The sequence below is a fragment of the Aspergillus wentii genome (genome assembly GCF_001890725.1).
Source record: "Aspergillus wentii DTO 134E9 unplaced genomic scaffold ASPWEscaffold_2, whole genome shotgun sequence".
In the NCBI taxonomy this organism is placed as follows: domain Eukaryota; kingdom Fungi; phylum Ascomycota; class Eurotiomycetes; order Eurotiales; family Aspergillaceae; genus Aspergillus; species Aspergillus wentii.
This window is the reverse complement of record NW_024467833.1, coordinates 3,378,099-3,401,922: the sequence shown is the minus strand read 5'-3', so window position 1 is coordinate 3,401,922 and position 23,824 is coordinate 3,378,099. Positions and strand designations below refer to the sequence as shown.

The following is a 23,824-nucleotide window of genomic DNA, read 5'->3' as shown; positions in this document are numbered from 1 at the left end:
TCTTGTCGCATCCTTGACATGCAGCTGCATCAACGGGGAGGCGTTTTCCATTACCCAGGAACACGTCTCGACTGGCAGACGTAGGTATCGAGGTACGTTACCCAAAACTTTAAGTCTTGCCGACATGGCTTGTCCTCTAGCAACTAACAGTTTGCAAAATCAACATAGGTATCACATTCATCAATAACTATTAACTGAGAGACGCATTATTACATCAGTATTATTTTTGATCAAAGAGAGGCGTGGGTAAAGCGACAAGTCCTTCCCAAGAGAGAAACAAAGGAAATATATGAAAAAGAAATGAAAAAGAAACCAAAGAAAGCCAGAGGTGTGAGGTCCATCCACAACTTTATTGACAAGGGCACTGGCATTCCACCATCTCAATGACATTGTTACTGGTGGTCATCATCCTTGCACAAATTTGGCGGGTGAGTTCGCACATAAACCTGCTTCACAGGATCTCCTGGGTGAGCCTTGATTGTCCATTCTCCAATTCCATACTCCGGAGGGGCGACCCTGATACCTCGTCCACCTCCTCCGACAATCAGATTACCTGGGCGGTAATTTTGATCGGCCTCCATACGGCGAATGGCAGAGACATGAATTTGAGCATCAGCGGGGATATCACGCACTTCGCCACACGGAAGCGGCCATCTGATTGGCTTCCAGGACCCATCTGACTGCAGGTCCATTCGACGGAACGGAAGATACTCCATCAACCGCCATGTAATCACGGACAAAGGCGGCAAGCCATTGTTGAACGACAGACAGTCATGTATCAATCCCTTGGTGCTGGCAAGTTCAAGGGCTTTATGGTAGTTGTAACTCGAAGGAGACTGCTGTTTTTCGTCCCCACCATTGAAAGCCAGGTCAAAGGCCTCCCGCTCAGTGTTTGCCTGTTCGGGGCTGAGATGATCGTGGTGATGAGTTGACCTGTGGGCATGACGGTTATGGAAGAATCTTCCCCGAACGGGGGAGTACTGGCCATCGAATTCTTCGCAACACTCGAACTGCTTAAGCTTTTCAGTGTCGAATTGAAGGCCTGCACGCTGCGCTTCCTGCACCATCCAGACCAAAGGCGCGTGGCTGAGTGACCAATCTTCGTCTTTACTGAGCCCCCAACCGCCACCAATGTCAGCATGGCAGCCGGGGAACCACACCTCTTGGACGTCTTGGCCAACTTCGTCATCATCGTCCTCATCACTGGCTGCACCAGGGATTTGAAGGGAGATCCCCGAATGTCCACTTTTAATAGAGGTTAAATCCTCGGTGGATGCAGTCGGAAGTGGGACAGCCAAACTGGGTTTCCGACTCTTGGAGGGTGAAGGTGCGCGGTATCGATTGTTTTCATGATGCAATCTGTGTGAAACGCGGTAAAACGACTCGGCATCTCCCTGGCCCTGTTCTGGTGCGGTATTGTTCGTGTTATTCTGCCCACTGGTACCGTCGTTCACAACGATGGAAGGCACTTCCTCGGGCTTTTCTCCTCCGAGGTGAAGATGATGCTGCAGATCGTGCAGATGAAGCGGCCAAAGATCATGCTTCTTTGGCTTTTTATCGACCCAGGGTCTTGCCCCCGAGATCAGATCTTGCCGGAATTTGGCCCGGCGCTCATCGATTCCAACGGCGTGTCGAATGACCCTTGCGGAACTGCGAGCAGTATACGGGAATTTGCTTCTCTGCATCCAAGCAGACTCGAACCGTGGTACACTGTTGACAGTATCGAAAAGACCCATGAACCTGATACGAGTGACTGGACGACTGAAGGTTTCACGGAATGCCTTCATATATTTGAAGATCTTCCTCTTCTCTTCAACTTCCTCTGGCGTGTCGCCCCGGCGTTGCTGCCATTTGGCGAAGGTCTTCCAGGCGAACCGAGTAAGCTCCTCGTTTCCGGCCTCGAGTAAGCCGATAAAGTCGAGCATTTCGGCCAAGAAGCGCGCAATATAGGAACCTCGACTAAATCCAATAAAATAAATTTCATCGCCAGGGGTGTAATATCGCATCAGGAACTTATATCCACCCATGACATGCTCATCGAACGAGGAACCGATGGCGGAGTCCTTGGCCTTCAGATAGGCAGACCTGATCCGATGGAATCGGCCAGTGTTGGAAAACCCTTTTGAGGTCACGTAGGTTCCAATACCCGGCTGGTAGTAGTGGAACTGGTGGCTTTTACTGCGATCTAGCATCTTTAAGAGTGTTGCATATACGTTAGCACTCGATGCAACCAACCTTGTCGCCGTGATTCAACTTTTTGACGACGGGGAGAATATCGAACTTACCCGAAAGATCTTGAGCACATTGCTGTCCGATTCATCTCCCGCAAATTTGTTGCCAGTACCGTCAAAACACAACACGAACTGCTTCGGCACAGGAGCCGGTCCCATGACTGCATGTTCCATTTTGTGTTTTTGTCTTTCCTTTATCAAGCACAGCAACTAGCATAAACTCTGCAGACTTGTCACTTCAGTAGGAGAGCTTGGAAAGAAACTCAACAGCGGACGACGTGAAAACAAGAAGATAAAGACGTTTCGCGGCGAGACAACGGCTCGTATATACGCTGTTGACCAAAGTCAAAAGTGATAAACATGCAGGAGATATGTAGCACTTGAGGCGGCCCCAAAAGGCTTGACTACGAATCAGGACCTAGTATCTCAGCACTTGAATGTTGATGGACCTCGGGCGCTATGGGGTTTACGACATGCGTCGTTCGTTCGTCGGCTGAAAAATGCTCATGCGGTAACACCCTTGACGGAGGCTAGGCAGTAGGTACAGCAGGTTACTCCTGTCTCTTGTAACTCATGGGTGGAAAAGAAGTGACCTGCGGGCCTTTTTCTAATTTGGCGATGGATACGTCAAGCCCACCCCTCGAGTGGGGATCGAAATGAGAGGTGGTTGGCTGGTCAGGCTAGAGGACACATTCTTTTGCTATCCTTGACATCGAACAACCTACAAGACAGATTACAAAGCAGACTAACTGTGACGGCTGTGGGACTCGACACTCGTATTCCAATTTTTGGCAGAAAACCCGCGTGGTTCTCTCGTCAGATTCAGCCCAGCCCACTGAGCCCAGCCTTGAGCCTGGTTCATGCCTACATATGGTAAAAGCGGCTGTCAGAAACTCAACGCCAGACATACAGGAGTAGCCCCAGAAAGAAAAAGAAAACAAAACAAAACAAAGGAAAAGGAACAAAACCGGTCATCTCTTTCCATTCAAGGATTTTTCCTCCCCCACCTCTTAGCTTTGTGATGTTCTGGATAAAAAGGCTGACTGGCTAATTGACGGCTAACTGCGGAGCATCCCGGGCGGGCAGCTGAAAATAGCTAAGAATTCATTGATTCGACTCGTGCCTTTCAAAAACATGTGTCCGTCAAGAGGAGAGAAGGTTTTTACACATCCCGCCAAACATTACAAGACCTGGATGGCCAACCGACCTATGAGAAGCAATAAGGACAGGCGGCCAGACTGACAATCGTATTTGCGCTCAGGATGTTTTGTCGATCTCCTTCCACTAGTATTCCTGAGGTGGAACTTACAAGGGGCTTGCCAGCAACCGGACCACTGGGTCTTAATTAGTGCGATACGCCGTCCCAAATAATGAATGGCACACAAAAGGCTAGTTCGAGCTATCAGTTTAGATATCACAGCAAGCGAACTCCGCAGAGATCAAATTAACTTTGGTCAAACCAAGGTAAGGGATGCACATCGCAAGGGGAAGTGATAAATGTCTCGAGGGTAAACATGACCTCGAGGGACAACCAAATGGCATATTAATTAACAAATGAATCAGGAGCATGGATACAGCTAGAATGTTGCTATTGGACTGTGTGTTAAGATGGAGATAGAACGCCAGATTCATGTCGGGATTTTCACTTGGAACATGCAGTAGTGGCGAAGGGCAATTCCCGGAATCCCGAAGGTGAGATCAGGGAGACTGATAGCACTATCCAATATCCAGGATGATGATGGTGATGATGGATAATTCCTTGGATCACCTTCACCCTCATCTTCGTCTTCACTGGCCTCAGGGCTCAGGCGGCTACAATGGCCTTGCTAATGCTTCCATGGAAACCCGTGACGAACCACTCGGGAGCACCCGATCGTCCAGGACCCAAGGGCCCAAACTCACAAGACACAAGGCTAAAGCCAGGTCTGTTGTCTCTGCGGAGTGCAGACTGCAGATATGTGATCTGGTGTGGTAGGGATGTCCATCCTGAGAACTACATGAGTCATGATGCTCTCGGTCCTGTATGCATGAGATATCCACTCCATCTGTCCGGTACTTTTACTGACTGAACAAGGTAAGAGTCTAGGGCCAAGCCCGTCCCCCTGGATAGTGTATGGAGATCGTTTCCTAAGCTAGGTGCGCAACCCAAATAGGAACTAAGATGTCGCAGTACCGATTGTACACGGATATAGTTTCATTATTACATCCATGATACATACGTACAAAGCTGAGAGATTTCAGCTAAAATCCAGCCATCCTTGTCTCGACGATCTGGGACCGATCACTGAACCACGATTTTGAAGATTCTTCACAAGGGCAGAACAACCAGGCCGACGCTAACAACTCCTTCAAAGCCCGACTTTCTGTTTGCTTCCATCACCTCCACCACTGCAGTATACAATACACATACATAACTGAAACTGTCGTCTTGATTTACCCTGTCGCCCTCTCAGATTAAGTTATGTCTTACAACTTCCCAAGGGTTGCATAATCTGATTTGTGTGTGCGCTCGCGCGTGTGTCTAAAATGAGAGCGACGATCCCATCCCGTGTTACGAACGCGTGGATAATTTAGCAATGGTCCGTCCCCGATTGGACTCCGCTTGTCATACTAGTGGAAAATCGCTGTTTGCTGTCGGCAGGTCAATTAGATCTCTCTGAGGCCATCAGCCTATCGATTGTCTTCTTTGTCGCCCATGCGCGAGCCCGCCAACCCTGACTTCAAGGTTACAATAATAAATTCTTACCTATGCTAGGAAGTCGGTGTGAGTAACTCAGCTCAAACCTTAGTGCGCCACTGTATTGGAATGTGTCAATTTTTACCAGCCTATCTGGGAAATAATACGCCCTGCGACTGAGTGTGACAATACCCATGATCGAGTCATGCTGTGTAACGGGACGCACCTCGCTAATCGTTAAAAAACCCGGGATTGTGAATGTAACAATATTATTGCATATCTCATTATCTCACTGAATCTCCCTTCCAATCTGGTCGAGTCGCGTACGATGTACCCTCAGTCGTTCAGCTCTGAGCGATCTGGGACCGAAGTGGAGAACATCCCTTCAGCTTCAATGTTTATCATCTTCGCCATCTTTTCGACTTTTCGTCCAGAGTTCTACGCTAACCATCATACGAGTAGTACGTACGGGGCATTTCTGCATTGTACACGTCTACATGGCCAGCACCCATAAATTGGCTGGGTTATTGTGATGGTGGCTGGCCACAACCTAACCACCTATCTTGATGTCTTGGGATCATACCCAATTGTCACCCCCTGATTGGCCTCGGGGGGTTTTTTTTTTTTCTTTTTAGTTTTCTTCTTCTGGGAGTGGGTACTGCCCCCGCCGTCTACGGACCGTCCATAGCAGGATCTTGACAACAAGGATACACCGACCCTAAGACTGCTAGGAGCTCCAGATCGTCTCCAGCGATTTCTTTGGTGCCATCCACTACTGCAAAATAGAGACCCAGCCACCCAAGGTTCGTCCTGCATCGGTGCATTCGGCCCAGCATCGAGCTGGGGGTCCCCCAATAATGGCCCGTACCCATCAACTGGTTGGGTGTGGTGGTACTACGTATCGTCACATCTCACATCGTCATTTTCATTTCCATTTCGTCGATTTCAAGATCCACTTATTTCCAAGCCCAAGGGTAGGCGATCCCTCCTTCGGTAGCACGCGGGGTCTAACTCTGTTTGTATGGAGCTTTGTGTCTTGTTATTATGAAGGTTTTCATTTGTTTTGGACGGCCCTTGTGAAGGCGATGCAAATTATTAATCCCCTAAAGATATTACCATTCCTATCGATGGGATTTGGTAGCTAGGATCCACCGTCGGGTCTGATACTGTCCAAGCTGAAAGCTGATTCTTGTAAGCCCACGTTCAGCTTTGGGCCCTTTCGTTTCTTTTTAACCGCTGTATGTCCGAGGGCAAGATTTGCTGGCCGTTTTGAAATTTCCCTGATCTTCCCCCCTTCTTTTATCTAGCCACCGCGCTTCTTAATCTTTGCACTTTTTTTTCTGTTTGTGTTTTTACTGTTCATAATCTTGTATATTCATAATGTTGCGAAGATTCTCTACCAACTTCAAGAAGAACAAGGGTGACCGCGACCAGGAGCCCAAGGAGAATGGCGCAGTGAAGCAGAATGGCGCGGCCAAGCAGAATGGCACACCCAAGCAGAGCAAACGTCAGTCGAAGGTGTCGCCAACACAGCGCAAGCCTGTCGCAGAGGAAGATAACAGCGCGAAGAGAACCGAAGTCGCCTCTATCTTCGAGAGATATGCGCAATTACTTCACGCTTCGCGACGCCCTCTTCCCAACCAGAACGGAGATGGCACCTACACGGACCATGACTCCTCGTCTGGCCTGTTCCAGGACTTGAAGACTTTTGGCTTCAAGGATGCTAGCACCCTGAAGGATCTCGTCAAGAGCAAGGCAAGCGGCGAACTGGTTGACGACAAGACTATGCTCATGGAGCGCATCATTCAGGTACAGCACCCAATTTCCTCTTGGTGGTTGGTTGCGATTTCGCGATGAGACCAGGTTACTAACACGACTATTTTCTTGCCATTTATAGCTCGTTAGCGGTCTTCCTTCATTTTCCAAGAACCGTGTTGAACTCACCAATGCTTTCCTCGATGAACTTTGGGGCTCCCTTCCCCACCCTCCACTCTCGTAAGTTCGCGATGAGTTTGCCTTTGCTGCCCCGAGCTGCGTTGTGCTAAGATAAGCTCAGGTACATGGGCAACGAATTTGCCTACCGGTCCGCGGATGGTTCCAACAACAACCCTACCCTCCCGTGGTTGGGAGCAGCCAACACACCATACTGTCGCTCGATTGCTCCCTTGACCATCCAGCCCGGTGGCTTGCCAGACCCTGGTTTGGTTTTCGACAGCATCTACGCCCGTGAGGAGTTTACTCCCCACCCGAACAAGGTGTCTAGTGTTTTCTTCGATTGGGCGTCCCTGATCATCCACGACATTTTCCAGACCGACCACAAGAACCCGCACATGAGCAAGACTTCTAGCTACCTTGATCTGTCCATTTTGTATGGTGATGTCAGGGAACAGCAGGACATGATTCGAACACACAAGGATGGAAAGTTGAAGCCTGATACTTTCTCCGAGGCTCGACTCCAGGCTCTGCCCCCAGCTTGCGGTGTGATGCTGGTTATGTTGAACAGGTTAGTTTGCGGTCTTCTGCGCTTTGGTTATGATTGGTAACTGACGAAAAAACAAAATTACAGATTCCACAACTATGTCGTTGAGGAGCTCGCGACCATCAACGAGGGTGGCCGTTTCAACAAGCCAACTCCCCGCCCGGGCTTGACCGAAGAAGACATTGAGAAGCTGTGGGCCAAGTATGACGAGGATCTTTTCCAAACTGGCCGACTGTATGTGACGCATTCCCGCCTCGATTTAATGCTTTCAGGAGTTCTAACGGTGATTTAGTATCACTTGCGGTCTTTACATCAACATCACCTTGTACGATTACCTGCGTACGATCGTCAACTTGAACCGTACCAACTCTACTTGGTGCTTGGTAAATAAACGAAATTGAAATTTTCCGCGAAGTGCAAAGGCTAATGATAACTTGCAGGACCCTCGTGCCCAAATGGAGAAGCAAGGCGCCACCCCATCTGGACTGGGTAACCAATGCTCTGTCGAATTCAACCTTGCCTACCGCTGGCACTCGGCGATTAGCGCCAATGATGAGAAGTGGACCGAGGACATCTTCCATCAGCTTCTGGGCAAGCCTGCCAGTGAGCTCTCGATGCAGGATCTCCTGATGGGCCTGGCTGGTTATGAAAAGAACCTGAGCCCGGACCCTGCCAAGCGCACCTTTGCCCAGCTGGAGCGTCAGGAGGATGGAACCTTTAAGGATGACGACCTCGTCAATCTCCTGTGCAATGCTGTTGAGGATGTTGCCAGTAAGCCACTAACCAACATTGCGTCTAATCCACGGGCACTAACCATGTTGTAATAGGTTCCTTCGGTGCTCGCAATGTGCCCAAGGCTCTTCGATGTGTCGAGATTTTGGGTATCTCTGAAGCTCGTAGATGGAATGTTGGCTCCCTTAACGAGTTCCGTAAGTTCTTCGGCTTGAAGCCTCACGAGACCTTTTTGGAAATCAACTCCGACCCCGACGTCGCGGAGGCCCTTAGCAACCTGTATGAGCACCCCGACTTCGTGGAGCTCTACCCCGGTATCGTTGCCGAAGATTCCAAGGAGCCCATGGTTCCTGGTGTCGGAATTGCCCCTACCTACACCGTTTCTCGTGCAGTCTTGTCCGATGCTGTCGCTCTGGTCCGTGGTGACCGACACTACACTGTGAGTTGATCCGTTTAACCAACCACCGAACCACAAACTAACATCTTTTCCAGGTTGATTACACCCCCAAGAATCTCACCAACTGGGGTTACTCCGAGGTCCGTTATGACCTCAACGTCAACCAGGGATGTGTCTTCTACAAGCTTGCCCAGCGCGCATTCCCCAACCACTTTAAGGCCGACTCGATCTACGCTCACTACCCCATGACAATCCCCAGTGAGAACCAGAAGATTATGAAGGATCTGGGCAGAGAGTCGGACTACTCCTATGACCGTCCTACCTACACACCCCCCAAGGTGAACCTGGCTTCTCACCAGAACGCCAAGTTGGTCGCGGAGCACCAGAAGAGCTTCCGTCCAGTTGATGTAGAAGCATCTCTGTTCGGCAAAATTGGAAATGCTCAGACCGAAGATTCGGCCAAGTCTGTGGACCAGGAACAGTGGAACAAGACTGTCAAGGAGTACTTCGAAGACATTACCTTGCAACTTCTCCAGGAGAAGAGTGGCAAGCTTGCGGGTATCAAGCAGGTTGATATTACTAGGGAGTAAGTGATTCAACAGCTCTTGAAATTTTGCGGAAGACTAACGGCAACCACAGTGTTGGAAACTTGGCACACGCTCACTTCGCGTCCAAGGTCTTCAACCTTCCCCTGAAGACCAAGGAGAACCCTCGTGGTGTTTTCACAGAACATGAGATGTTCATGATCATGGCCACCATCTATATCCACATCTTCTTTGACAACGAACCCTCCCGGTCCTTCCCCGTGCGCCACGCGACCAATGCCGTCGCCCAGCAGTTGGCCCAGATCATCGAGACTAATGTCAAGTCTGGTAACTCCTCCGGTCTGCTCTCCGGAATTTTCGGTGGTGGAAAGGACAACCGGAACGCACTGCAGGAGTATGGTGTACACCTGATCCGCAACCTCCAGGAAAGCGGCCTCAGTGCATCCGAGATTGCCTGGTCCCAGGTCATGCCCACTGCCGGGGCGTTGGTTCCCAGCCAAGCCCAGGTTAGTATCCACATCAGAGTCCTCCATCCGGATTAACGGCTAATGTTTTTTTGTCGCAGTTCACTGAAATCATCGACTTCTACCTCTCTGAATCTGGCAAGCAGCATCTCTCTGAGATCAAGCGTCTTGCCAAGGAGGAGAGCAAGGAGTCGGATGAGAAGTTGATCCGCTACTGCTTGGAGGCCATCCGTATCAACAGTGCTTTCGGATCGTACCGCCAGGCCGAGACTGAGCAGACTCTGGTCGAGGACGGTCGTGAAATCCACATCAAGCCTGGCGACAGAGTCTTTGTCAGCTTTGTATGTGCCCCACTTCCCCCCCCCGGCTGGGGTAATTATTTAAGCTCATCTTGGCTAACATACCAAACAGGCCAAGGCCAACCACGATCCAGAGATATTCCCTAACCCCGACGAGGTGAAGCTCGACCGACCCCTGGACTCGTACATCTACTTCAACCAGGGGGCCGAGGCCTGCCTGGGCAAGGAAGGTAGCTTGATTGCTCTGGCCTCCATGCTTCGTGTCGTTGCTCGTTTGGAGAACCTTCGCCGCGCCCCCGGTCCTCAAGGACAGTTGAAGAAGATCCCCCGTGTTGATGGCCACACCGTTTACTTGCGCGAGGACTACAGCAGCTTCTTCCCCTTCCCAACCACCTTGAAGATTCACTACGATGGTGAGCTCCCGGCACCCAAGCGCCGCACAACCTCTTCGTAAGATGGAGCGTTGAAAACGAAAAAAAACGATATAATCGAACAGTTGTAATGGTTTGGGGTATTTTTTTGGGGCAAAAGAACTACGAAGTTACTTTATTGAGATATCCGATTTTGTATATTGCTAGTTATTGATTTTGTATATTGCTCTTCGATTATAGAACCCAACTCGAGCAAATTTAATGATAGTTTATGTTCAATTCGAACACAATATCTGTACAGATACCCACGTATGGAGAAGAACAATGTACCCCTGTAAAATGTAGATCTACTATCTACCTTAATAGACGACGGATTCCGCTTGTTACACCGCCTACTGGTTTGGTTGCTTACGATCGTCATTATTTTGGTCATCCTCGTTCCACTCCCATTCTACACTTCAATTCCAGTCGAACAACATCCGCCCAAGAGATACCGGGTTTACTATTCGCTGAGCGGGCGAATTTGAGTCACAATGCCTCCCAAAGCCGCCAAAGGCGAATACATCGAGACAGTACGCAAACCAACACGCACCCCAAACAAACCATGCTTCAATACCCCAACTAACCAAAACACCACAGGACACAGGAAACAAAATCTCCCGCCGATCTCATATCCACGGAACTCAACACATCATCCTAGGCGGCAAAACCGTCATCCAAGCTGAAGCCGTCATCCGCGGTGACCTGTACCGGTACTCCGCCCCGAGCTCAACACACGACGGTAGCAGCGACGCACCGGCAGCGCCGCCCGCCGGGACGCCCTCTGTCGCGATCACGGTGGGGCGGTATAGTTATATATCGAAGCAGGCGATCTTACGGCCTCCGTCGCGGTTGCATCGGGGGGTGCACTCGTTTTATCCGCTGAAGATCGGGGATCATGTTTTTGTCGGGGAGAGGGCGGTGGTGGAGGCGGCGACGGTGGGGAACCATGTGCATGTTGGGAAGGAGGCGGTGATTGGGAGTATGGCGATTCTGAAGGATTTTGCGTATGTGTTGGATGGGGCGGTGGTGCCGCCGGGGATGGTGGTGCCTAGTTGGTGTGTGGTGGGTGGTGCACCGGCGAGGATTGTCGGAGAGGTTGGAGAAGGGTATGGGGTTGAAGGGGCTGAAGGGGGGATGGCGAGAGAGAGATATCGGCTGGTTGGGAGGTGAAAATTACTGTGTATTATTGTTTGGGTCTTTGTTTTCTTTTGCTTGCGGTCTTATTATTATACCCCAATTTGTGCGTTTATGTACATGACTGACATATAATGATTTGAAAAAAAGAAAAAAAAGTGTGTATATCATATCATATAATGTACTATCACTACTCCAACGGCACTGGTTGTGTATATCCACATCAAATTTAATATAGGTATGCCTTGCACTTAGCCCATTCGTGGAACTTCGACCGCTCTCGTCAGTCGGTTCTCATCGCTGGTATAGGCTTGCCCCGCCTCCTCGCGAGCCATATCATTGATCCAGGAGCCGTGGGGCGTAACTTTCTCTCCCTTGGATAGCTTCGACGTAAGATAGAGCCAATTCAACATATTGCCCACTGTGCTAACTTCATCACTGACACTGTTGATAGCATAACTGCTCATCTTATGGTAAAGCTCGTTGTTCGTCCATAGATCGTAAAGATGCTGGGCCACAGCATCCGTATCCCCTACATCCACCAAGAAGCCATTCTTGTGGTTTTCAATTTGCAGTGGAATCCCACCAGCTCTAGTTGCAATGATGGGTTTCCCCTTATGAATCGCCTCGGAAACCTTGACTTCGAACCCTTCGCGTGTAGAGAGCTGCAGCACAATCTTTGCCTTGGAAAGAAGCGCGTTGAGCACCTGGTCTGAGGGCCGCACTCGCATAACACAGATATTTTCGCGAAGTTGTGGGATATCCTGCTCGATATGAGCAACTGCATTGTCGTATATTATAGAGCCGTCTGGATCATCAATAGAGCCATGCCCACAGATCAGTAGCTTCGGTGGCTTAATGTCGGGTGACGAGGTGAGGAGACGGTTAAGGAACTTTTCATACGATTCCAAAACAGCGGGAATTCCTTTGGAAGGGTCGAAGCGCGCAATTTGGACAATGTATTCATCTTGTTGGGTCAGTGATACAGTCCGAACAAAATACAACATTCCTCACTCACCTTCTGGCCAGTCAATAGTTGGCATACCCGAGTTCCTACAGGACCCATTGAATACACGACCGTAAAATGCGGTGTCCCAATCTCGCATGTTTTTATTCAAGCCATCCAGCCTGAGTGAATGTCAGTTAAGCATGAATTTTCCAGCAAGGCAACCGAAAATACGAACCAATCCGTTGATGCAGGCACGTAGCCCACTTTATCTTGTGGTACATTATGAGGTACAAATGCACTCACCGGGTGACTGATGAAAAGCTCTGCTTGACTGATGTATTCCCAGAGCCACTGCCATACTTCTGCTTGAGGGCTGGACGAGTTTGAAACCAGGTCACTTCGAATTTGAATATGGCTGCGGAAGATAATCGGCCTATTGGGGGCAAGCTTTTTCGCAATTGGGATCAATGCAGGCATCTGCGGGTCATCAATGACTACTACATCTGCACCTCCTTCTGAAGGTGGCCGTAGCGGCCCTCCTGGGCACAACCAGTATCGCTTTGCATTCTCGTTAATCCAATCCATGACCAATTGTCGGTCCTCCTTGCTCAATCGCTCCTCCGGTTTTGACACTCCCTGAAGGATGTTGTGGGTATTCTTTGTGACACGAAATATACCCGGACGCGGCTTGGGTACATACCTATATCTCATAGAATTAGCAGTGTCCTCTGGGTTGCGTGATATGGGATACCTCTACTTACCATCTGACATCTGTTTCCAGCGAGTGAGAGAATCTGACCATAGAATGCCTCATCAATGCCACACCTCCACCCTGAGGAGTAGCGCTGAAAAACGCCAGCTTGACATTTCGTTTCTTGAGGTCGGTGGCATAATGGTTCACAGCTGACCATGTCTTGTGGCTGACTGTCTTGTGGAAGTCTTTCAGACTGGTCAAGCGCACATGAAACCCGGTGTCCACCTCTACTTGGCCTAAGAGACCAACCTGAAGCAAAGGAAGATTGTCCGGGCCAAAGAGTCTGCGAAGCCCTTAGCACCTGTTCCACAGAAAGGAAATATGGGTATCGAACCTGACACATTTTCGGCCCATGGACTCTGCCTGTTCGTCGATGTCTCTGGTTTCCCAACCAACGCTGGGGGAGAACTCGTCCCCCTGCTTTTTTGTTTCCTCTGGCAGAGTCAAGGGGATGATATCAAGCTCTGCCCATAAGCGAGAGCAAAGGCCATGGCACTTGTCTGCCACACTCTGTGGCATTGCCAAACCCATGAACTTTTCCAAATGTTGTTCACTAAACTTCTTCAATTGGTGCAGAATGAATTCGACCATCTCCGAGGGAGTGAACCGATCACCTCCATCACCGTCGCCTCGCTCAAGAAAGTCTAGGAGATAGGTGGTATCGCGAATGGCAAGGGCAATTCTTGTCACTGCGTTTCCGGAGAACGAGGCCGAGACACCGGCATAGATGGTCTGGCACAGTTAGAACCAAAACAACAGACTTTGCTACAGTCATTCATACCCCGGATGGAGGCCCAGTCCATGCATTTTTCTGAAATTGGTGAGATAGACGACGCTGCTGATACTCCGAGGACCTACGTCCAAAGTCTTGAGAGTCACGAGTCATACTGCACTTAAGGTAGTGATGCTTTTATAGCCATTAGGTATTGATGATTTTGAACGGAAGAAAAGACCCAGCGAGCTGGTATGTTTTATTGAAGGCCATTGATTTGCAAACGGCCACTCTTACGGAGGCAGTGACTTCACCAGGTATGGTGCATGACGTATGGCCCCGACCCGCGATAACGATTTGTTTATTGAACGCAAAACCTGAAGGGAGTCTCGAGAACTTCAGTGTCATTGAGTCTCTTGGTCCATCACTGGCCACTTAATCGGAGTATATCACTTGAAAACCAAAATAATAGATAATACTAATAATACGTCCGAGTAATGGACAATGCCGTGCGGAGTCTTGATCCACATGGTGGAAGATCCTAGCATTCGTCAATTTCCCACGCGAATTGACTTGGGCAACGAGCCGCCAGAAAGAGGGGAACTCAAGCGTCGAGATAAAATCAATTCCCACAGCCAGCAGGCAAATAAACCGCTGCAGCTATCGTGTTGCAACTTGAAACAACCGCCGCTTGGCTTCTTCACGGGGGAAAAGAGGAGAAAAATAGTTCAGTTGCTGTTAGTTATAGAGAGAGAGGAGGGGAGAGACCCTGTGCTGAGTCATCACCAGCCCCTTTTACGCCCCTCTGCACTTCGAGTTTCGCGAGAAAAGCAGCGGTCCTCGTGTGGATCGTCGGTCAGTTCCTGAAATTATCAGAATTTATTACTCCGTGTTCTGTTCTGCTGGCAAAAAGGGCGGATTGATCTGTCTTTTCGACTCTCTCACATCCTCGTCGCCTGGTTGACTCCCCCCTCGAACGTGCCTCGCGCATCGGTAGGTCTCATTTACCTTGCGTCTTTCTGCGCAATGACCGGCTGTTTAATGTTGTTGACGCGGACCTGCAGCCATTGATCCTGTTTCCCGTTTCAATTTTTCTCCCACGCCTTTTCTTCGGTCTCTGTTCCAATTGAGGCTCAAGAACATTTCCCTCCGCGTCCAATCACACCTCTTTCCTTGACAGCGACCCTTCAGGAGTCGTTAAAAAACCAATCAAAATGGGTGGCCAAGTATCCAAGATAATGGGGAAGATTTTCGGCACGAAGGAAATGCGGATTCTGATGCTGGGTTTGGATGCTGCCGGAAAAACCAGTGAGTTCCACTGCGTTCGCGTGGGAAACGACCTAGAATGGAGAAACTGACGTCCATCTCCAGCAATTCTCTACAAGTTGAAACTCACAAATCAAGACGTCACCACAATCCCCACGGTGGGATTTAACGTCGAGAGCGTTACTTACAAGAATGTCAAGTTCAATGTCTGGGATGTCGGTGGTCAGGACAAGATCCGACCTCTATGGAGACACTACTACTCAGGTACGATTCGATGAACTCAGGGTGCTCTGAAGGGTAGTTGCTTACCGTTGTGGCTGTGTAGGAACCCAAGGCTTGATTTTCGTCGTTGATTCTAGCGACACGGCCCGCATGGAGGAGGCTCGCTCTGAACTGCACAAGATCATCAATGATCGCGAAATGAAGGATGCACTTTTGCTGGTGTTTGCGAACAAGCAGGATATCGGAGGCCGTGCGTATCCCCACATCAGCTATCAGGGGGAATTCATCGACTGACCAGCTTCACAGATCTGAGCCCCGAGGAGGTTACCAACGCGCTGCAGCTCACAAAATTGAAGGACAAGCTCTGGTATGTGGCTCCTAGTGTTGCTACTGAGGGTACTGGTATTTTCGAAGGACTCGTAAGTTGTCTTCTCATCCAAAGTTCAAAACAACATCTAACAACACAGGCCTGGCTTTCCAACAACGTCAAGACCCAGCCGGCGAAATAATCGCATCTCACCCGCTCATGCCTTCGAACCCGTAATACCAGAGGCACGACCAGAAAGTAGCCTCGTGTACCAACATACTCTTCCGTATCCACCGGCCGCTAATTACTTTCGCTTCATGTCCGTTTTTGATGACAGACGACGCAGCATTTGGACTTTTCGTTTGCAGTTCTCTTCATGCGCATGCTAATTTTCCTTCTGTTCTTATCTTTCGATGATATCCCCCTCTGTTTTCCTCCGGGTCATATATGAGGACCCTATAATTAATACTCTCTTTCTCTTTCTCACCCTTGCTTTGACTTGATTTCTTTTTCCTTTTTCTCTTATTGTCTATCGTCTGTTCTCATTTCGTCTAGAAATATTCCAATAGAAGGAAACATGGATCAGCACATATCTACAAATGCCTTTCTCTTTACTCGAATCTCTTTTACTCGGATATCTCATTTACTGTTACTCTATCACGGTTCTTTCTTCACACAAACTATGTACAGCGACCAAAAAAAGCTTCTTGAATCGCACGCTCAGTTCTTTCCTAATACCAAGAACCATCCTGTATCTAGATAATACTAATAATAATCAACTTGACATAATCTTGACGCTCCAGTCCACGGACTAACCTCCGATGTATAGTCATCTACCACAATGATGTATTCCAGAGCCACGGTTGAATTCCAACCCAATCGTCCGATAATCTCATCAACCGTCAGAATTACGTCGATAGTTAGCGCTCAAAGTCCAGATGAGATAAACGCCACACGGCATACAGGTACGAGAGGCAAACAGAACAGAAAAAAAGAAAAAGAAAAACAAGGCATCAAGTTCCCTCGAATCAAAACATCCCATCCATAACACTTTAATGTGCCATGTCAATCTGACGGAAAAGGTAAAAAGATTGGCCACTGAAGAACATAAATAGAGTGCCAATCGAGCCAGGAACGATTGCCTTGTTTTCGATTCTTTTTCGATTGGATTGATATCTATCTACACTGTCTATAAGCAAACAAGCCTACTTAATTTTTTAATCTATCAGATATCTTATATCAAATTAATTTTTCTTAAAATGCCCGCCGCATACAGACAAGGAGAAAGCGTCCGCTACAAGCCTGTCGGAGGTATGTCTCATCTTACGCTTATAACTTCACTTCAATTTCCTCTTGCTCATGCTAGATATCCAGGCCCCGAGTCCAAGACTTCGGAGAGTACCGGTGTCATTCGCGAGGTCAGCACTTCGCCGACTCAGTTGACAGGCCGCAATGTTGCTGCTTCTGAAGACGAGCCCCGATATGAGGTTAGTTGGAATAACAGACAAAATGGAATGGCGAATCTAACGTGGGTTATAGATTGAAAACTTGCACACGCACAAGCGGTCTGCTATTAAGGAGTCCAACATTATTGGGCCTGCTGAGTAGATCGATGCGTTGCAGGATGGCATAGATGTGAGGTTGCTAGAGCAGGAGTAGTGAATTGAGATTATATTCTTGAATATCCTATCCACTGTATTCCGAACGAGACGTAGCAAGATGAGCATCAGGATGCACCAGTATGACAGATAAACGGTACCAGTTAGAAACTCTTGGCCCTTTGCCAGTGACCTAGACGGTCCTTCACCAAGCCATTGTGGTTCAAGACGATCCAGATTCTCTTCCATCTCCCACGCACGACCTCCCTCAACGTACATGGCCTTGCCATTGAGACTGCTATCTGTTAGTACGCCGGCTGTGACCCAAGTCACGTCCAGAGAGGTGTTGATGGGGGGGTCAGCCTTGATCCATGCGCCGTGGATGGTCTCAGCTATGGATGTTGCTGTTACCTATGGACAGATTGCATTGACACGGGTATTGTGTCTGGAAGGCAATGGGATGTATCCACGTAGGGCCCGCATAACACCCAGCACTCCATGTTCGGACGCTTGGTAGAAGAAGAACCCGGCGGCTTCTTTGAATCCACACGAGGATGAAATCAGCAGGATTGATCGGTCTGCGCCGTCGGGTTGATTCTGTCGAGGATAGACACTGGCGATGCGTGCTGTATACAGGCATCCTATCAGGTTTACATCTAGGACTTTTTGACTAGGGGGCTGGAGAATCCTAGATCAGTCTCTATCTTTCTGTAAGGATATTGTTACACACCTCGCGGAATGACTCGAGTGTCAATTCTGGATCAAACCCGTTGCCGTTGTCCAGTATTCCTGCCCCAGCCACTGCATGGTCGATTCTTCCGTAGGTCTTGAATGCAGTATCAAACAATCCCAGCACGGAATGATAGTCTGTCACGTCAGTTTGGTGAAATAGTGCCTGGGGAGTTGTAGATGGATTGGAGCTGCAGCATTTCTCTGCTACATTCTCGCCTTGATCGAATGCTATGTCGCCAAAGCAGACACAGGCGCCGTTTTCGGAGCAGAACTGCACCAGGGATTCCAGTGTCTTCAATAACCGTAAGATTGACACATTCTGGCCGTACATTCTTCTGCTGTAGATGTATAGCAATCATTGAATAATTATCATCCATCTACGGCAAGGGATGGACTGGCAAGTGAAGGAAAATTGGCATCGTGCTAAGGCGGTTGTATTGTAAGATTAGATGAAGTTATTGGAGATGATCGGGATAAGATATTGTATATTCATCCCACTTGACTAAGACTATGAATCAGCATCCACAAGGTACTCGCTGATCATACGTATATATAAACGTATTCCAGCTCAAATATTTAGAAACTCATATATATTTCATAATTTTCATAACAGTCGTCCACATTCGTCGCATTGTTGAAAGTCGACAGGGACAAAAACCGCTCGCTGTGCTATATAACAGTACACCCCATCCTGGTCTCCTCATTTATTTACTTTGATTAATTTACAACTGACCAGGCCAGATGTCGTTGGCAATGTCCCTGACAAGCTTGAGCTTGGCGATCATACCATCGTGGTCAATGGCGTTGCCCTCACGGTGACTGGCGAAACCGCACTGGGGGCTGACACCGACCTGGTTGAGTGCCTGCTCAACGCTGATGTTGTTGCCTTCGGCAATGAACTTGGCGGCGTCGTACACGCGCTTCTTCATCTCCTCCTTGTCCTCGAGCTGAGGGAACTTGCTGGTCACCACACCCAGGATGACGTTCTTGTGGGGAGGAAGCTCCTTGAGGGGCTCAAAGCCTCCAGCGCGAGGGGTGTCGTACTCGAGGTAGTAGGTGTCGCAGTTGAGCTCCTTGAAAAGCTTGGTGGCGATCAGGTCATAGCCACCCTCGGAGAAGTGACGGCTGCCGACAAAGTTGCCACGGCAGATGTGCACACCGACATGCAAATCGGCGGGGCGGTTGGACAGAAGGTCGTTGTACTGCTTGACGTACTTGTCGAACAGCTCCTGGGGAGTGTACTTGTTCAGAGGGTCATTCTTCCAGCCGTCAAGCATCTTGTCAGAGCAGAAGTCTAGCATCAGTTAGCCTCTTATCTTATCCAAAGAGATGGAAAACCTACAGGCAAGGTTGGGGTCGTCAAACTGAACGTTCCTGCAGCCGGCGTCGTACAGGATCTGCAGTTCAGCCTGGTAAGCCTTGGCGATGTCCCCAAAGTACTCGTCATCGGAGCTGTACACATCAGAGGGGTAGGCCTTGCCCTCCTTGTACCGCAAGTGGTACCAGTTAGGAGCAGCGAGAGTGATCTTCAGGTTCTTGACCTCCTCGGGGGCGACACGGCTGGCCAGGTACTTGAACTGGTCGACGTATGTGCTGCCAACGTGCTTGATCTTGCCTGTGCAGAGCACCGATTCACCGGGCTTGTGGCCCTCTTCAATGAACGCAGCGACATCGGGGGCGTACAGACGGAAGTAGTCAATGTCAACGTTGGCGATCTCCTCGAATCCCTCGAGACCGGGGAAGAAGCTACCCCAGAACACTGGTACGGATCAGTCTTCATTCTTTCTCATTCGATCATTGCTTGTCCTTACTGTGTCTGCGGTATTCACCATCGGAAGCACCGGGGAAGCCGAGCTTCTTCTGAGTTTCAACGATCTCGTTGATGTCCTTGTTCTCAATGTCAACCAGAGCCGACTCGGGAGCCTCGCCCTTCTCATAAGCGGTCTTGGTCTTCAGGAGCTCATCCGTTCGGAGAAGCGAGCCAAGGTGCTCAGCGCGAAAAGGGGGGTTGCGGTGAAGTTGAGCCATGATGATAATGATTCACTAAGAGGTATAAGCTTGGTCCTCAATACGTGGGGCTGGATGCGATTGAGATACCTGAAGTGAGAGAGGATGGGTTGAAGAAGGAGAAAAGACAAGACAGAAAGGGGATGAGGGGCAGAGAAAGCCTTCGACCAGCAAGGCTACAAGGCTGCAAGCGAGCTCGACCAACAACCATCCAGCTGTTTGACTATTTTTTGTCCCATCGCCGACTTCCACTGCGTTGTGCCCCACCTTCTGGAGGTTCTCTCCACATCTTGGTGCCGAATTCGCTGTTCATGGCATCTCGTGGCAAGTTTTGGATGTGGAGCTTCAACTAGGATGATATATCATCACCCTGACACTTTGCTTCGTCTCGGGAGAATGTCATCTCAAGAAAATATCAATGCAACGAGAAACACTGCGTCAATGCGGCGGGGTTGTCGTATTCAGTCCATGTCAGAATCAATGTCAATGCGGAGAAGAAGCAGTGATTCTGAATTTTGAAGCACTTCTCCACTTCTGGGGTTTTGCCGATGCTATAGAGCACATCACGATGAGCCTCAACCAGCTGGATATATCTGCAGCAATGAACGTATATATATTTATATATTTAAAAATATAATCGGTAATTCTTATTCTGCACTCTGTATTTGCATCACCAACTTCTTCTTCAATAATTATCAGTATAATGGGAATAAAAACACCCAGCTTACCAATTGCTGAAAAAGCAGCGATCGGGTGGAGTAGCGCCTCGACAGCCCCGCGCAACGGCACTTCTGTGTCTTTCTCTTCCCGAGACGACTTCACTTGCCATCGTCATCATCACCGTCACCATCGCTGGAATCAATGCAAGATGTGGTTGATACTGTCAACTTGAGGAATACTATCCTTCTCACTGCATCTTCTATACAATGCGGAATCCCCGTCATGTAAAGCTACCACGAAGCACTGATCTGCTCCAGGTGCCTCAATCATGTCCCTCCAACAACAATCGACTCTCGAACTTCTCCCCAATGAACTCCTAGACCATATAATTTCCTATCTCTCATCCAATCACCCCTCCTCTGGCCAGCTGCACCAGCCCCCTAGCTTTCGGATCGTCAAATCTCACACTCGATACCTGAAAAACCTCTCCCGAGTCTCGTCGCGTTTGCTGGAGCTGGTGCGCCCCCAGCTGTTCTCGCATGCCTGCTTCAACGTCGAGGATGAGAACAAGTTTCTCTCCTTTATAACGCAATTGGATCTGGCTCGATATGTTACGTCGCTTGTGGTGAAAGGAAGCGATTATTCGCCCGACAGTCGAGAGGAACCGTTTTGGTGGCGTCGTGTTCTCTGCCATCTGGATCCGTTGCATATAACCGTTATTGCGCCGCCCTTGTTCATCGGCGCAGCGCTGGGAACCGAATTCATGAGTGGACATAGCTGGGCCTTTGAAATTCCGCTGCAAACTCTGTACTTGGAACAGGAGCGACGGCACAATCATATGCAATCCCCTCAACTCGAATCTCAGTCAAGTATCCTATCGACTCGCACTTGGAAATCAATGCTGTTCAATGAAGCCTCGTCTCTCCGCGCGTATAATCACTATGAGTACTTCCTTTTTCAGGTCCCTTCTGTGTTTAACAAGTGGGGTTCGCTGGCTTCAATCCAGACCCATCCGGAGAACTTACCCCAGTCACTCTCACTCACGAGCCTGACAACGTTTTGCTACACTGCCGTATTCCCATTCTATAATCATGTGAAGCTGGTGTTGGACACGCTAAGCCTGATGACAAGTCTTCAATCTTTCAGTGTCCAGCTGGCACCCTGTCAAAACGACAGGGTCATCGAGGCAGAACAACGGGGGTCCATGGATCCGAGTGATCCTTGGATGGAGTTGGCTACAGCGTATTCGCTCATCGCGCACTCCGTCCGGGATCTAGGTCAAAAAGGCTCTCTGAGGAAATTCCAGGCCTATGACTATCTATTCGACCCCCTTAGGCCTGAATTGTCTTCTATCCTAGGAGATGTTCTCAATGCAAATGAATGGGCCCATGATGGTTCTGGCACTTGGACCAGGAAATTGAGACAGGGCCTCGGTCTGCATTCCGAATGAACTCGCGGTAGATGCTGTTTAAATACACTCATGTCTAATAATTTAATATCTATGTCATAATAAAATACAAGGATAGTCTTGCATGTTTAAATAATGTCGCACACATATTCCCATGGTAGCTACCTATTTATCAGTCAGATGGCGATGGACTAAGGCGGCACGTGGAGCGAGCACTTCGACTTCACTTCACCCAACAACGACTGAGACTCACAATCTTACCAACATCTATCAATTCAACATGAGATCAATTTGATCACTATTTCAATTTCTATCATCATGGTCTTTTGAGCAGAACTCCTAGGCTCACTAGCTGCATTCTGAATAACCCCAGAGATGCCAGAACAACACCAGCCAAGAACGAGCTCTCATAACAATCCCCTCTAAAAATGTCTTCAATTGCCAATTTCTCCGCCTCAGAGCCTGCTGTGCCAATTCTAGCACATTCACTTCTTTCCCAACCAGCATCAAACTCGGGAAACGAGCATTTCGATGCTGAATCAGATTCCGCACTGCCAAACGACACCAATCGAGTAGATTGGAATCTGAAAGATGATATTGAAAGAGGAACCCAGTGTTCGTCGAATACGATCTTCCGCACTGGGACTGTAATTGGCTTTTCCAGGCTTAGAAAAAATGCCCAGGGTGATGACGGCGTTGGGTATATAGGACAGGTCAGCTTTCTTGTGTCTGGTTTCTACGTTGGTTGATATGAACTGGAGCAAACTATATGCTCTGCCATATCATCTATTGCGTAGACTCCTTCATTGCTAACCTTCTCGTCTTTCTAGCTTCCTCTTCACCTCCTCACAAAAAATATACGCAACGGCTCTCCATCGACATCTAAATCCAATACATTCATAATCCACCCTGCCAACTTTGATGCTTTCTCTCCACAAAAGCTTCTTGCCTCTCTACTATCCCCTACTCACCAACAAACCCTATCTCGCGAAGAGGCAATCAAACGTCTCGATTCCGTCCAACTACTCCCCGTCTTCGATCTAACTGCCGCCGTGCAGGCTATCAGCGAGATCTCAGATATTCTGCATAAAACCCGCGCAGAACAAACTCAGGTTCCCGATAAAACGAACCCGGTCGTATTAATCATTGCCGGACTCGACACGCTCGCTGAGAGCGTCATTCGTGCTTCGAATCCAGTTAGAGGAACTGCCGTCTTAACGACCGCTCTGCGAACGCTGACGCAGCTGTCCCGTATGCATGCCTCTTTTCTCTCTGTGATGCTGGTCAACACTAGTGGGATTGGTACGGTGGCTTCGCCCTTTTCTGGTGACTCTACAGGTGGCCAAAACCGGCAGCAGTTAAAATCCCAAGGCGAAGATACTAGCGGCCATCAGATGCGCGATGATGGTATCTATTCTATATTCGGCGCGACTGGGACGCCGCTCTTTCCGAGTCTACTGATGAGGACGTTGGAACAGGGAATCGACACGCATATCCTACTGTCTACTGTGAAAACAAAACAGATCGCAGAGGTAATTAAAGATAGAGTAGGTGATGGAGTGGGAAAATGGTGCATCTGGCAGAAAGAGGCATAAACCAGGATCCTACCTACCATGCGCCTGGTCTATTTGCATTATATCTACGAAAATATCAGCAGCGACTATCTGAATACCTGCAATCAGGATATCTACCGAGATGCTTAATTTCCATGCATTTTTCTTTCCAGTCACGGGCTATTATAATTTACATTATCCTCAAAAGACGCCATCAACCCAGGTCTTATGCAACACTGTAGAATAGAAAAAACCTCACGACCCCAACCAATCAAGAATACTAAC

General features: G+C 48.9%; 9 protein-coding genes across 9 annotated transcripts; 5 read left to right on the top strand and 4 right to left on the bottom strand.

Annotated features, from left to right (window-relative positions):
• Positions 1-392: 392 nt before the first annotated feature.
• On the bottom strand, positions 393-2,405 carry ASPWEDRAFT_105665 (T6SS phospholipase effector Tle1-like catalytic domain-containing protein; the record flags this gene model as incomplete). The annotated part of the gene is made up of 2 exons (XM_040827746.1): positions 393-2,192; positions 2,286-2,405. The coding sequence occupies 2 exons, from the start codon at positions 2,403-2,405 to the stop codon at positions 393-395; spliced, it is 1,920 nt and encodes a 639-aa protein (XP_040693019.1).
• Positions 2,406-6,288: 3,883 nt separating this feature from the next.
• ASPWEDRAFT_103777 (peroxidase/cytochrome P450 family protein) lies at positions 6,289-10,278 on the top strand (the record flags this gene model as incomplete). Its single annotated transcript, XM_040827593.1, has 11 exons — positions 6,289-6,717; positions 6,806-6,903; positions 6,965-7,411; positions 7,475-7,621; positions 7,680-7,770; positions 7,828-8,158; positions 8,215-8,558; positions 8,612-9,102; positions 9,156-9,567; positions 9,627-9,866; positions 9,937-10,278. 11 exons carry the CDS (start codon positions 6,289-6,291, stop codon positions 10,276-10,278), a joined length of 3,372 nt encoding a protein of 1,123 aa, XP_040693018.1.
• Positions 10,279-10,628: 350 nt separating this feature from the next.
• ASPWEDRAFT_128632 (dynactin subunit 5) lies at positions 10,629-11,624 on the top strand. The gene is made up of 2 exons (XM_040829242.1): positions 10,629-10,767; positions 10,835-11,624. Exons 1-2 carry the CDS (start codon positions 10,729-10,731, stop codon positions 11,405-11,407), a joined length of 612 nt encoding a protein of 203 aa, XP_040693017.1. The 5' UTR covers positions 10,629-10,728; the 3' UTR covers positions 11,408-11,624.
• ccg9 (putative trehalose synthase (Ccg-9)) lies at positions 11,623-13,960 on the bottom strand (the record flags this gene model as incomplete). The annotated part of the gene is made up of 6 exons (XM_040827635.1): positions 11,623-12,338; positions 12,390-12,499; positions 12,556-13,020; positions 13,082-13,357; positions 13,409-13,806; positions 13,856-13,960. 6 exons carry the CDS (start codon positions 13,958-13,960, stop codon positions 11,623-11,625), a joined length of 2,070 nt encoding a protein of 689 aa, XP_040693016.1.
• Positions 13,961-15,000: 1,040 nt separating this feature from the next.
• On the top strand, positions 15,001-15,783 carry ASPWEDRAFT_103428 (uncharacterized protein; the record flags this gene model as incomplete). The annotated part of the gene is made up of 4 exons (XM_040827558.1): positions 15,001-15,094; positions 15,158-15,316; positions 15,378-15,524; positions 15,581-15,783. 4 exons carry the CDS (start codon positions 15,001-15,003, stop codon positions 15,781-15,783), a joined length of 603 nt encoding a protein of 200 aa, XP_040693015.1.
• A 1,233-nt stretch (positions 15,784-17,016) lies between these two features.
• Positions 17,017-18,242, bottom strand: ASPWEDRAFT_49352 (putative 3-hydroxyacyl-CoA dehydrogenase; the record flags this gene model as incomplete). The annotated part of the gene is made up of 4 exons (XM_040837269.1): positions 17,017-17,104; positions 17,373-17,566; positions 17,612-17,857; positions 17,910-18,242. The coding sequence occupies 4 exons, from the start codon at positions 18,240-18,242 to the stop codon at positions 17,017-17,019; spliced, it is 861 nt and encodes a 286-aa protein (XP_040693014.1).
• A 195-nt stretch (positions 18,243-18,437) lies between these two features.
• Positions 18,438-20,132, bottom strand: ASPWEDRAFT_369058 (cobalamin-independent methionine synthase II family protein). The gene is made up of 4 exons (XM_040834572.1): positions 20,009-20,132; positions 19,723-19,954; positions 19,254-19,670; positions 18,438-19,205 (listed from the first exon to the last, which is right to left on the bottom strand). Exons 2-4 carry the CDS (start codon positions 19,937-19,939, stop codon positions 18,634-18,636), a joined length of 1,206 nt encoding a protein of 401 aa, XP_040693013.1. The 5' UTR covers positions 19,940-19,954; positions 20,009-20,132; the 3' UTR covers positions 18,438-18,633.
• A 602-nt stretch (positions 20,133-20,734) lies between these two features.
• On the top strand, positions 20,735-22,166 carry ASPWEDRAFT_37097 (F-box domain protein). Its single transcript, XM_040834606.1, has one exon. The coding sequence runs from the start codon at positions 20,907-20,909 to the stop codon at positions 22,026-22,028; it is 1,122 nt and encodes a 373-aa protein (XP_040693012.1). The 5' UTR covers positions 20,735-20,906; the 3' UTR covers positions 22,029-22,166.
• Positions 22,167-22,414: 248 nt separating this feature from the next.
• ASPWEDRAFT_105880 (uncharacterized protein) lies at positions 22,415-23,581 on the top strand (the record flags this gene model as incomplete). Its single annotated transcript, XM_040827765.1, has 2 exons — positions 22,415-22,711; positions 22,817-23,581. 2 exons carry the CDS (start codon positions 22,415-22,417, stop codon positions 23,579-23,581), a joined length of 1,062 nt encoding a protein of 353 aa, XP_040693011.1.
• Between the last annotated feature and the right edge of the window lie 243 nt (positions 23,582-23,824).